The sequence below is a fragment of the Mus musculus genome, chromosome 2, assembly GCF_000001635.26.
Source record: "Mus musculus strain C57BL/6J chromosome 2, GRCm38.p6 C57BL/6J".
Taxonomy (NCBI): Eukaryota; Metazoa; Chordata; class Mammalia; order Rodentia; family Muridae; genus Mus; species Mus musculus.
This window is the reverse complement of record NC_000068.7, coordinates 33,099,575-33,113,161: the sequence shown is the minus strand read 5'-3', so window position 1 is coordinate 33,113,161 and position 13,587 is coordinate 33,099,575. Positions and strand designations below refer to the sequence as shown.

The following is a 13,587-nucleotide window of genomic DNA, read 5'->3' as shown; positions in this document are numbered from 1 at the left end:
TTACACAGTATCTTTCCACAAGTCCAGCCCTACAAAGAATAATAGATGGAAAACACCAGTACAAGGAGCAAAACTATACCCTAGAAAAAGCAAGAAAGTAATCATTCAACAAGCCTACATAAACATAATTCCACCTCTAACAACAAAAATAACAGAAAGTAAAATCACTTTTCCTTAATATCTCTTAATATGAAAATTAATATTATCAACATATCCTAATCGACTAAAATTAAAAAATATGAGGAATTAGAAATTTGTTGGATGCCATCCAGTGATCGCTCTAATTTGGTAATTGGAGAAATAGGTCCAATAGTGTACAACCCATATACACTTTCTGCTTGTTTGTACATGACAAGGTCTTGCTGCATACCACATAATGATCTTGAAATCATGCTTCTCCTATCTCAGCCTCTCTTATTAGTAGGATTGTTTATTTGATGTTTTTACACTATACTATGGTTTTCAAAACAGCTTACATATCTCAAAATTATTTATACAGCCAAAAAAACTGTAGACAATTAATTTGGGAGGTGGCTTGTAAGAGAACAACAAAGGGTGAGACTGAATGTTTTGCTTGATATTTATAATTATTGTATCAATTTTGAAGAAGAGGACCTTATAAGTTACTCTTTTTCTGAGATGAATACTTTTCAAAATCATCACAGCCAATGAACCAGAATCTTACCCTCACCTCATGTCTATGCCACCCTCCAAGCAGAATCATGGTTCATTGAAACAGTTGATGAATGGCTTCATGGATAGACCATCTTAATACACACACCATTTCTTAAATGAATGTAACCTGTTCCCTGTGGGCGGAGAATGATGACAATCACTCAAGTCCAATAGCTTTGACCATAGCAGGAAATCTGTACCCAAATAATCGTGCCTACAATTCATTCCTTGGCGCAGCAGAACTGTCAACTCTTAGCTTAGCTACTATGGAGGTAAAATCCTTTGGTGATGTGAGAGACATTGAAGTACAGCCTTATTACAATGAACTCCAGTGTCTAAAAATTGTTCTTATTTTGGGTTTGTACCACAGTAAAAGCCAAGATTTTAAAGCTCTACTAAAAATAAAAATAATCAAACCAACAAACAAAAAGACATTATGTTCATTTAATAACAGCCAAGATTTACCTGGGGGCTGGAGAGATGGCTCAGCGGTTAAGAGCACTGATTGCTTTCCCGAAGGTCCTGAGTTCAAATCCCAGCAACCATATGGTGGCTCACAACCATCTGTAATGAAATTGGATGCCCTCTTCTGGTGCATCTGAAGATAGCTACAGTGTACTTACATATAATAAATAAATAAATCTTAAAAAAAAAAGATTTACCTGGAAGCAAGTCTATAGTGTATGTTCTTAATTAGTGAATGGAAAGATTCAGCCATTGTGGGTAGAGTCATCCCTGGGCTGGTGGTCCTGAGTGCTATAAGAAAGCAGGCTAGCAAGCCATAATGAGCAAACCAGTAAGCAGTACTCCTCCATGGCCTCTACATCAGCTCTTGCCTGCCTTTCTGTCCTGACTTTCCTGGACAATGGGCTGCAACCTGTAAGAAGTAGTAAACACTTGCCTCCCTAAGTTGCTTTTGGTCATAGTGTTCTGTCACAGATACAGAAACCCTAATAAGCAAGTGGTCCTCAGCCAAGGACTGATGCTGCAGGATAATGATCCCCTAGCTTCTTATCTCAGATAGAGAAAACTTTAAGGCACCATCTCTCCTTGAGCAGCACTGTGTGAAACAGACAATGAGTCACATATGGAATTTTACATTTTCTACTAGCCACATTAAAAAGAATCCTAGGGCTGGGGAGATGGCTCAGTCAGTAATGTATTTGATATGCAAAAATGAGGACTGAGGTCAGATTTCCAGTACCCATGTAAGAAGCCAGATGAGCACAGCAGGGCATACCTATAATCCTAGCTCTGAGAGGTAGAGACAGGATGATTCCAGGGCTTTTTGGCTAACTAGTCTTGCCAAATCACTGAAGTCCAAGTTAAGTGAGAGATTCTGTCTCAAAACATAAGGTAGAGAGCAACAGAGGAAGGCATTCAATGTTAACCTCTGGACTGCACATGTCCACCACACACATATATATGTAACACGGAGATTTTAACATGTAATCAGTGTAAGAAATTATCAGTGAGATGTGTGTGTGTCAATTGTACTAAGTCTTCCAGAAACACTGAATGCACACATTACACCTATACAGCCCCCATTCGACTGTCCCCATTTCAGCTGTTTAGTAGGCATATGTGGTCAAAGTGGCCAGCAAGATGAGCAACACAGTTCCATCCAGCTGTCCCTTTATAGGACTATGCTTGAACCTGAAGCCTCACTCAGTTTCCTGCTGCTACTCCACCCCTTGTTGGGCTTGGAGAGCATGTTGTCAGTCTTTTGCATGCAAGTTTGATCTTTGTAATGGAAAGAAATCTCAAGTGTTGAGAAGAAAATGCACCTCTTGTTTTGAAGCTCTGCCTTATTTATTTATTTATTTATTTATTCATTGTTTTATCGCTAAAGTAACAACAAACTCTGGTGACACTGAGCCTCGGGGACAAAGCAGACTCAGAGAACTTCTTGCTGTGCAAGCATGAGGACCCAAGAGCACACATGCAGCATCCATTACAGTATGTGCCTATAATCCCAGTACTGGGAAGGCAGAGATGGGAGGATCTTTGGATCTTCCTAGCCATCCAGTGTAGGCATTCAGTGAGCTCCAGACTCAGTAAGAGACCCTGTCTTGAAGCATACAATGTAGGGACTGGAGAGATGGATCAGCAGTTAAGAGCGCTTACTGTTTTTTCAGAGAACCTGGGTTTGGTTCCCAGCATCCAGGACATGGTGGCTCACAAATGCAGTCACCAGTCATACACATGGTGCCCATATCTACATGCAGGAAATCAGTCATGCACATAAATAACTCTTTAAAGAGGTGGTATAGAGCAACTGAGGAAGTACCTGATGTCAACCTCTAGCCTCCACACAGTCCTGTACACATACGAATGCATACACATACATGCCACATGCACGCACACACGCACAAGAACTGTTCATGTACCAGAATAGCTCTTTATCTTTTGCCACAGGCGAGAGGCTTGAGCCTTTGTGTCTACTTAGCTGCTGTAAGATTAACAGGGGAGGCTAGCGGACTTGACGGTCAGTTGTACAGCAGGTAGCTTCTCTAGCCCAGAAAAGGTGATGGGAGAGCTGGATCATCCCTTACAAAGAAGGAACACCAGAGGGTCTTAGCAAGAGAATGGTCAAAGGGACCGGAGGGGCACAGTGGATGTGGATTGCTTCTGCATTAGGCATAGCTCTAGAATGACTTTAAAAAAAAAAAAAAAAGCATGTCTCAGTCTGGGACCTTGTACTGGCTGGTTTTGTTTGTCAACTTGACACAAGCTGGAGTTATCACAGAGAAAGGAGCCTCCCTTGATGAAATGCCTCCATGAGATCCAGCTGTAAGGCATTTTCTCAATTAGTGATCAAGGAGGGAGAGCCCAGCCCATGGTGGGTGGTGCCATCCCTGGGCTGGTGGTTCTGGGTTCTTTAAGAAGGCAGGCTGAACAAGCCAGGGAAAGCAACCAATTAAGCAGCATCCCTCCATGGCCTCTGCATCAACTCCTGCTCCAGGTTCCTGCCCTGTGTGAGTTCCAGTTCTGACTTCCTTTGGTGATGAACAGCAATGTGGAAATATAAGATGAATAAACCTTTTCCTCCCCAACTTGCTTCTTGGTCATGATGTTTTGTGCAGGAATAGAAACCCTAACTAAGACAGATCTTCTTAGCAGTTTCTGGAGCAGCTCAGAGTGGACAATGCCTATCTGATTCCAAATACCCAAAGGCACATAGCTCCCTGTGTAGACCTCTCACAAGTGACACTGCCCAGACCCTCTAGCTCTCCAGCCTGCTCCCTCATCACAGTTTTTCCAGGAAAATTCAGTTAAAAAGCACCTCTTGACCAAATGCTATTAAAGATTGCTTTTTTTTTTTTCGAAGAGACTAAGAAAATGGTTTATTTTGAACCAAATATGAGTGACCATAGCCCCAGAACAAGGCTTCAAGGTACCTGAGTGATGAGTTCTCGCTCCTTCTTTTTATTTTTCCATTTCCCAGTAATTGGACTCAGTTGTCTTTTACTTGAGGTTGAGCTGAGTGAAGATGCTACTAATTGAAATCATTCCAGTCAGAGAGAACATGGCTGCTGCCTTCCTAGCAGACCAGCCCCTCCTTCCCAGAACATCCTGTCCCACTTCCCTCTGGGTGCTGTATGAAGAAGAACAGGCACATCTCAGGAGTGCCCTTCTCAGTGTGTATTGTTATGCACAATCCATTTGCCAAGTCAACAGGCTTGTGCTGCTTACATACTAGATGCTGTTACTCCTGAAGAGGGCTTCGGTTCCTTGTGTCTCTAGTTCTGTTGTCAGTCTTGAGCCCTTTTATGGCTATTCATGGCTTCAAAACTTTTTAAGATTAATTTAATTCATATATACAAATGTTTTTCCTGAATATATGTCTGTGCACCATTTGTGTGCCTGATTCAGAAGAGGGCACTAGATTTCCTAAAGTGACAAATGGTTGTGAGCCACCATGTGGGTGCTAGGAATAGAACCCAGGTCCTCTGCAAGAGTAGTGAGTGCTCTTAACCACTGAGCCATTTCTCTATTCCTCATGGCTGTTTAAACTTGACATCAGATGAACCAAGAGTACTGCTGGACAACAGGAGTGGTGGCATTAGACCCCACCATTGCTAGTCTCATAAAGCACTGTAGACATGGCTTTCCTTCCTCAGTCAGTATTGCCTTTTGCATAAGTGAGCTGGTGATTTTTTTTAGATATAAAGTGTTCATTTCCATAACAAAATACTGTTGACTGGGTCACTTTATAAAAGAAATGTGGTTTATTTTGGTTCTCAGTTCCAATCTGTGGTGCTCTGAATAGGTATGACCCTTATAGAATCATGTCTTTGAATGTTTGGCCCATAGGGAGTAGCATTATTAGGAGGTGAGACCATATTGGAAGAAGTGTATCATTGTAGGAGCAAGCCTTAAGGCCTCCTATGCTCAAGCTCCACCCAGTGTGGAACACAATCCCCTTCTGCTGCCTTCAGATCAATATGTAGAACTGTCAACCCTTTCTCCAGCACCATTTCTGCCTGGATACTGCCATGCTTCCTGCCATGATGATAATGGACTAAACTTCTGAAACTGTAAGCCATTCCCAGTTAAATGTTTTCTTTTATAAAAGTTGTCATGCCTGGCGGTGGTGGCCCACGCCTTTAATCCTAGCACTCGGGAGGCAGAGGCAGGCAGGTTTCTGAGTTCGAGGCCAGCCTGGTCTACAGAGTGAGTTCCAAGACAGCCAGGGCTACACAGAGAAACCCTGTCTCAAAAAACAAAAACAAACAAACAAACAAACAAACAACAACAGCAACAATTGTCATGGCTATGGTATCTCTTCACCGCAATGGGAATGCTAAGACAGAAGTTGGTACCAGGGACTGGGGTATTGTTTTGATAGCCCTAACCATGCTTTTGTTTGGAGGAATGTGGATTTTCAAACTTTAAATTAGGAAAATAATGGAATGTTTTAAGTGTGGTTGAAAGGGCCATACTAGTAGGAAGATGAAAGACAGTGGTGCTGTGAACTTCGCAGGGCTGGCTTAATAGGTTTCAGAGGAAAGGACTCTGAGTATGTTGCCTACAGATCATTCTTGCGATATTTTGGTGAAGAATGTGGCTGCTTTTGCCCTTGTCCAAAAAGTTTTTCCTGAGGCTAAAGTGAAGAGTTTTTGATTAATTGAACTGGCAAAGAAAATTTCAAAATAGCATACAATATACTCTGTCCATAGTAACTAATGTTTTAGCAAACTGAGCAAGGAAAAATACAAAGTGTGTGGCTCAAGGATTAAAGGGGCATCAGGAAGTAGAATGGAGCCAAATTTTGTATTCAAGGAGATAAGCAGATTAAAGATATTAAATGAAATTAAGGAAGCGGTGACCTCAGGGCAAGATGTCACCCAGCTAAGCTTTCATCTTGTGAAAGGGGATTAAAGAAAAGTTTAGATCCAGGAGTGGTGACTTTACTCCCAGCAGACGGAGCTTTTAACCCTAGCATTCAGGAGACAGAGGCATGCAGATCTCTGAGTTCAAGGTCAGCCTTGTCTACAGAGAAAGTTCCAAAACAGCCAAGCTTAGTCAGTGAAGGAAACCACCAAAACCAGGAAGCTGGTGAAGATGTAATTGAACAAGAGGGCCATGTTGCAGTCCCAGCAAGCAGAACTCGGCAGCTTTGGTCACCAAGTTCTCGCTTTCGAGTCAAGAATAGGAGAAAGGGGTTATGAAATCTCCCTCTACAACTAAAGAAAGCCACTGGGGCCAGGTGTGCGGCAAGGTGTCCCTGAATGGAGGTCCAGAGAGGCCATCATATGAAGCTGGAAAGCCTGGATTACTTTGGAGACCCCAAGATGTTAGCGATGCCAGAGCTTTGGTATACTTGCCAAAACAGTGATTAACAGGGAGTAGAAACAACCAAGAGAAAGAAGTGTGCTCAGCCCACAAAGACCAAAGGAGCTGGAGATCTGAAGAGCACTTTGACAAAAGACTTGGAGATGCAGAGTTTTGAATTTACCCAGCTGGTTTTGGCCTTGCTTTGATCTAGTATTTCCTCACTGTGCTTCCATTATGTTTCATAACGGTAATATATATCCTGTCTCATGATATGTTGGAAATATATGAGCTGCTTTTTTATTTTGATTTTATAGAAAATTATCGTTTAGAGATTGCATGAATCTCAGAAGAGACTTTGAACTTTAGATTCTTAAATATTGTCGAGATTGTTATAGACTGTGGGAACTTTTTGAAGTTGGTGTAAATGCATTTTGCATTATGTTATGACTACAAGCCTATGGGAACCAGGGAGTGGATATTTGAATGTGTGTTTGAATATGTATGGCTCTTATAGACTCATGTTTTTGAATGATGACCCATAGGGAGTGGCACTATTAGAAGGTATGGCTTTATTGGAGTACTTGTGGCCTTGTTGGAGGAAGTGTGTTACTGTGGAGGCAGGCTTTGAGGTCTCCTATGCTCAAACTCTGCCCAGTGTGCAACGCAGTTCCTTTCTGCTGCATTCAGACCAACATATAGAACTCTCAGCTCCTTCTCCAGCCCCATGTCTGCCTGCGCACTGCCGTGCTTCCTGCCATGATGATAATGGACTGAACCTCAGAAACTGTAAGACATCTCCAATTAAATGGTTTCCTTTATAAGAATTATCATGGTCATGGTGTCTCTTCACAGCAATAAAACCCTAAGACACAATTAAAGTAGGAGGGGCCACTATTCTTTTCTTTCTGAAAAAAAATCTGAGATTATGCAGGGTGTGTGTGTGTGTGTGTGTGTGTGTGTGTGTACATATCTCTGAGTCTGCCTCTCCTATGGCAACCACGATTCACTTATGAGGGCCCAGCCAACATCAGTGACCTCATCTAATCCTAACCACTTCCCAAAGGTTCTGCCTTTGCATGCAGTAGTGTCACAGTGGGGATTAAATTCTTTTTTTGTTTTGTTTTGTTTTGTTTTTTTTTGTTTTTTGTTTTGTTTTGTTTTCGAGACAGAGTTTCTCTGTGTAGCCCTGGCTGTCCTGGAACGCACTTTGTAGACTAGGTTGGCCTGGAACTCAAAAATCCGTCTGCCTCTGCCTTCTGAGTGCTGGGATTAAAGGTGTGCGCCACCACGCCTGGCGGGATTAAATTCTTAATACTCACAGTGGGGATTACATTTCAGCACTGTACCAACCCTTCAAGGACACTCAGATCATATACAAGGCATAGGAAGATCCTTTTGATTTATCTTTAATGGGTGATGTGATCACAGTTGACGTGTGTGTGTGTGTGTGTGTGTGTGTGTGTGTGTGTGTGTGTGTGTACAGGTGGGTATGTACCCAAGCAGTTCCTCCATACACAGGTGGCTGAGAAACATCACAAACAGCTCATGCGGTAGCCTCGCTTGGCACCTGAGGGTTTACTGTGCCTTGTTGTCCTCCTGAACCTTAAGGCTGTCGTCCTTAAGCTGTGGTGGGGCTGCCCTTATTGCTGAGTCTCAGCACCATAACCCTCTCCTTCTCTCAGCACAGCACCTCAGCCTCCAGGCCCACTGATGGATCCACTGACCAAGGGGTCCTGTGGGAGTCAGCTGGCACAAACCCTCCTCTGGAAAGCGAAGTCATCTCTCTCTTTCGGCATCCAGCCCCTTCAGACTTGGCCAACAAAAGATCCTGAACTAGAGTCCCAGGTCAACCTGTAAGTAAGTAAAAGAGGAGTGTCTTGCTGTGGCCCTTGTTCGCCGTCTCTTCACATGGGGTTGGGGGTGGGGGCCTTGGGAGAACGTTCCGCTTCTGAGACGTCGTCCTTACATATTCGGCAGTTTTCACTGGGCATCTCCTTTAACCAAACCTTGTATTGAGCATGAGGAGGAGAGTAGCCCGTTCCTGCCTTAGGGGACTTATAGCTCATAGGCAGATAGTCCCTTACGTGTGTTGTTGCACAGTTCTAAGAGGCTAGGGAAAAGTGCCATGAAACAGGTTGTCTTGATTCAGTAACTATTTAGGAAATATTTCTGTGTGTCTGCAGCATCCTTGTGTAGAGGAGCAGTTATCTTCTCTACCCATCCATATCAGATTGTGTGTGGAAAGAAAAAATAACTTCTTCAACACGGAAGAAATACTAATGCTAACTGTAAAATACCTGATACATCAGGAGACTTTTAAGTGCTTTAGGGATGTCCCATGTTTTCTTGTATGCTTCTGTGCCCAAGGCCTTTGCCATAGGATGTGATATTTTTAGATGAAGATTGAATGGAGGTGTTACAGGAAAGGGAAGCTTAGCTCTTCATGGGAATCAGTGATGTGACAGAGGAAATACTTGGTTCATCCAACACATAATTGTCAGGTTTGCTGTACCCAGTGTTTGGGCAGTCAAGAGCAGGTGGAAGAGCATGGATCAGAATCATCCAGGAAGCCTAAGAAACAACTTAGGTCTGAGATCTACCCCAAGGGACTCTGTGGGCCTGGAAGGGATGAAAGGGGACATTTTCAGGTACCTGCCTCCAAGGAACTCACAGCCTAGCTAGAGGAGTAAGCTATAGGAGAAACATCAGAAAATGTTGATGGGGAAGTGAGTGTTGGGGGATGGGGAAGGATGAGCTCTGCATTGTGGGAGGAGCTGGGTCAGGCAGGCGATGGGCACTAAGGCTACTTTGAACATTGACTAATATCCAGCAAAGTGTGTTTCAGCATTGTCAACAGGTGATAAATCAGCCATTGTCAGCCTGGCCTGTTATGATAGTCACCTATGGAGAATCTACACAAGTCTCCACTGTCTCTCCAAAGTTCTGATGTCTAGAATTGGTCACAAGCTCCAGGTGATTCTCAGCTGTGAGCAACATTGAGACAATGTAACCAATGAGCAACATTGTAACCACCATGATGAAAAACGGCATAGATCAATCCTGGAGCACTTGCATGCCTAGCTGAGGAATCTAGACCCATTGTTAGGAGCCATTGATAGCTTTGAGAATCTTCAGAGGAAATGGGAAAGGCATTATGCAGAGAGAACTTCCTGATTGCCTTTTTCCTAGTGTATCCCAAGGGTTTGAGTCACCACTGCCATTCAAAGCCATTCCCATATCACCCATAATTTGCCTCTTTGGCAATTGAAGATTCATTGTCACCTCGATTGAAGTGGAACTTTAAGTTGTACTTTAATACATAATTCACCCAGGGCCTCAGCTACCAACAGTGTCCAAAGAAATAGAGCTGGGCCTCCTACCCCCCATTGTTCTATAAGGGCAGGGAATTTGGCATACAGGTTGTAGGTAATCCAAGACTGTCCAGCAACAGATTTCAGGCAAGTTAGTTAGCAAGCAGGGCCTGAGAGGTCTCCTTTGTAGACTAAAGTTCCACAGTGTGCCATGCAGTAACATATAAAGGGGTGGGTCAAAGCGATTAGACAGTTAGAAAACTAAATGAAGTAGCCACCTAAGCTGGCAGCCTTGAGGTAGGGGTTGGGGGTGGAGGCTGGCTAATATGGTAAGGGCTTATTTAGTGTTGAGATGTTGGCTGCTATCTGGTAGACCACATGGCTAGTGGGGTAGCTGGATTCCCCTGGGAAAGATTGAGCTCAGAAGTGTTTTGGAGGAATGTTAGGATGGACCTGAATATGCATGGGTGGCAAGGGGGTGAGCCTCAGAGTTCTGGCTCTGGCATCAGGGCCCTAAGATGTGACAACACAAAACCTAAGATAGAGCCAAACTGAGAGCATAAGGCAAGTGCTATCAAGCTGAAGAGGTTACCATGCATATATAGACATAGGGCCTACTTAGGAAAGACTTGGAGAATGAGGAATGGACCTTGAAAAGCAGTGGGACCCCTCCCCCCATTTTCTCTCTTCAGTAGATTTAAATAGGCAGAGGTGTATAGGGGCGCACTAGGAGGTAATGTTAGCATGGGCAAGGCTCAGGCGGGATGGTCCTGGAGTGTGTTTGAGGAGTGATTTGTTCTGGCTAGCTTAGTTGTTCAAAAGTAATAGGAAGCCTGCAAAGTCAGAGCAGGGACTCACTGGGAGATGGTGACTGAGTTTTAGGAGCACTGTGAGGCTCTGAGTGGGTCTTGAGGAGAGCAAGTGACTGTTTAAGGTGTGTGTGAGAGAGAGAGAACTAGTCACATCCCAAGTGTGTTCAAAAGTGGAAGTTGGAAGGCTGGCAAAAGATGGACTTGAGGGGGCTGTCAACTAGCTAAAGTCACGGAAACCTGACTCAGATTAGCTTAAGCAGGAGAAGGGGTAGAAAGCTTCATTTAGCCAGGCTGGTGACAGCAGTGGGTCTGGCTTCTAACATGACGGGATCCAGGGACTGCAGTGCTGTTGTCAGGATGTTGGATGTCCTTGACTCTTCCGCCCCTGCCTCCACCCCTCATCTCAGCTCTACCTCCTTACCCAAGTGTTCTCACCTGACACCTGACACGTGACCTCAGGCAGCCCAGATTATCTTTATAGCTCAGGGGAGAACATTTCTCCCCAGTTAGAAGACTCTGGGAAAGGGCTCTAGTTATCCAGCCTGGGCCACAGGTTCTTCCTGGTCTCCCAAGGAGTGTCCCTCATCAAGGGTCAATGTGATAGCCTTGGTAAGCAGAGCAGCCTTGGAGAAGAAAAGGAGTGGCCAGGAGACCAGAGGACAGGATGTAACTAGGTCATGAAAGCCAGTGGTTGAAGAGACGTAGTATGGTTCACCACAAGCATAACTGGGGAGGTTTTGTCAAAAACATAGATCATGGTATCTGTTTACTGAGAATTCCTAGAGGTAGGAGTGGGGAATCTGGGTGAAGGTGAAAAATGCATCAGAAGTCTTAGCAGTGAGAACTGGTTGACTATGTTGACTAGGAAGCCATGACACATTTCTGAGAAGTAAGGCATGCTGGGAATACAGGGGTGCAACTTTCTGGGATTCTTCACTCTCCCAATCTATGACTAATCAGACCATGAAGTAAAATTTCTTTACAGAGGTGTTATAGCACAATCTATGAGGAGACAACAAAGGAAGTTGTCAGAAGGATGGCTGCACTTCCTAAAAGGATGTCAGTCAGGAGGGATGAAGTTGTACTTGGACGCCCCTCCTGTTTCTAGCTCTTGTTTGTCAGGTAGTCTTCCCCACTGGGGTAATGGTGCATGCGCATCTAAGAAGTCTGTAATTCAGACTCACTTCTCTCCCAGGGCTCAGTGACAGTTTACGTTTGGTCTTTTGAGGAAGATTACCATGTATTTGAAAGTTTGTCACCAATGCATACTACAGAGCAATGGTTTTGTTTTTGTTTTTAATGCAAGCATTAAAAACAAAAAGCTTTCAAAAGCATTGAAAGACTACACATGTTCCTAATGAAAAGCCACTTTATCTTAAAATGCAGTGCTGGGTGATAAGCTTTTGGTTTACAATTAGGTACATTCTATTCCCCTTCTTTTGTGTTTTTATGGGAAAGATGATATAGGAGATGACCCTAAACTGAGTGACTGGACAGAGTCTAGCAATCCTGCAGTAGAGGCAGGAGAGAGTCCGACTTATGTGTTATGACTGGGGCTGCTAGGGAGCCCATTGAACATGACACTCAGGAATTTTAGACTGGAGAGTTGATCACATTTAAATCCTTCCCACTATAGGAAGGGACTGAGCTGCTTACGAGACCCCTCGAGTTGCCCCACTCTCTCTTGGATCTGCTGGTGGGACTTGTACTTTGCCTCCTGTTTCCATTCGGAAAAACCTACCTGAGCCTTCTGGAGGTTGGTATAGAGGCCTGTCTAGCTGTCCCCTGCGGGAGCTTGACGGTCATGAGACAACCAATAGCTCTCTTGGCCACCACCAGAGCCACCATCTGTCCTCTACACGTGCATCTCTCCCCTAGGGTTGATCAGAGTCTGATCTTGAGGGGAAGCAGAAGGAGCCTGTTTGGCTGTAGAGCTTGGCCTATTTTTTACCAGGAAAACACTAACAACAAGGAAATTTGTGTTTATCTATCCGCCTGACTCCCGTCACTCCCTTTCTGACTGCAGTCATGGAGAAGAGAAAGGCCAGGGTGGTTTCAAGCCAGCTTTCTCCAGTGTCTTATTCAATAGACTTATCTGCATTGAGTGCCTGCACACGCACGTACCTACTAATATCTGTGAGGTGACAGTTAAGAGGAAGCAAAGAGACCAGTTGAGGGGCATCGTAACAATGCAGGTCTGTGCTAAGGAAATAAAGAGACACATTGGAAATAACAGAGGGAAGGCAAGAAGCTGGGAGGGACTGCAAGGTCCACAGGGGTATGCTGAGGCCTCATCCACACTCCTAAAACACCAGAAGCCAAGGAACCAGAGGAGTGGCTGGATAAAATAGGACGCTTTGATTCAGTGGAGTACTGCACAGTCGTGATAATGCAAAGACCACCAAGGTACACCAAGCCAAACTCCAACAAGGGTACGAGGAGGGTCGTGTGCACACTTATGGCTTATTTTCCATGGGAGACACATTCTAGGATACTTGGGCTCCTTCAGACAGCAAAATCCTTGCATGTATGGGCATAGTTTGCTTATAACTTCTGTATCTCCTCCCTTATTCATCATGTCATTCCAACACCACTCATGAACTCTATATAAATGCTGTGTAAATGTGTGCTGTGTTGTTTAGAGAATGAGAAAGGGGTCTTTCTATGTTCAGTACTGATGCTGAGACCATTTGGGGCAGGAATCATAGATATTTTCAGCCTACATTTGGTTGAATCCACAGATGTGAACCTGTGCGTGCAGAGGCTGGTTGTAGTGTGCTGCTGTTTGTGTTAAGGGAAGGAAATAGTGGGCTGGCAGATGGTTTAGTGGGAAAAGCACTTGCCACACAAGTGTAGTTCAGAGGTAAGCATGGTGGCTTGCCTACAACCCCATACTCATGAAGTGGAAACAGAAGATTACTGGAACAAACTGGCTAAAATGGCCAAACTGGTGAGCTCTGGGTTCAACTGAGAGGCCTTCCCTCGATATATAATATGGAGAGCGGTTG

General features: G+C 44.2%; 1 protein-coding gene across 14 annotated transcripts in view; it reads left to right on the top strand.

Annotated features, from left to right (window-relative positions):
• The window catches only part of Garnl3 (GTPase activating RANGAP domain-like 3), a 145,635-nt gene that overhangs the window by 18,698 nt on the left and 113,350 nt on the right, over positions 1-13,587 (top strand). For 8 of the 14 annotated variants that reach the window (XM_030252276.1, NM_001355201.1, NM_001355200.1 and 5 more), the window contains exon 2: positions 8,139-8,309. The exons of 2 other annotated variants lie outside the window; for them this stretch is intronic. Coding sequence is in view for 7 of the 12 variants with exons in the window: in NM_001355200.1 (NP_001342129.1) it covers positions 8,139-8,309 (171 nt within the window). In the remaining 5 variants the exon portion in view is untranslated. Of the gene's footprint in view, positions 1-8,138; positions 8,314-13,587 lie in introns of all 14 variants that reach the window. 4 more of the 14 variants (XM_011239223.3, XM_006498487.4, XM_030252274.1 and 1 more) reach the window with 2 other exon arrangements.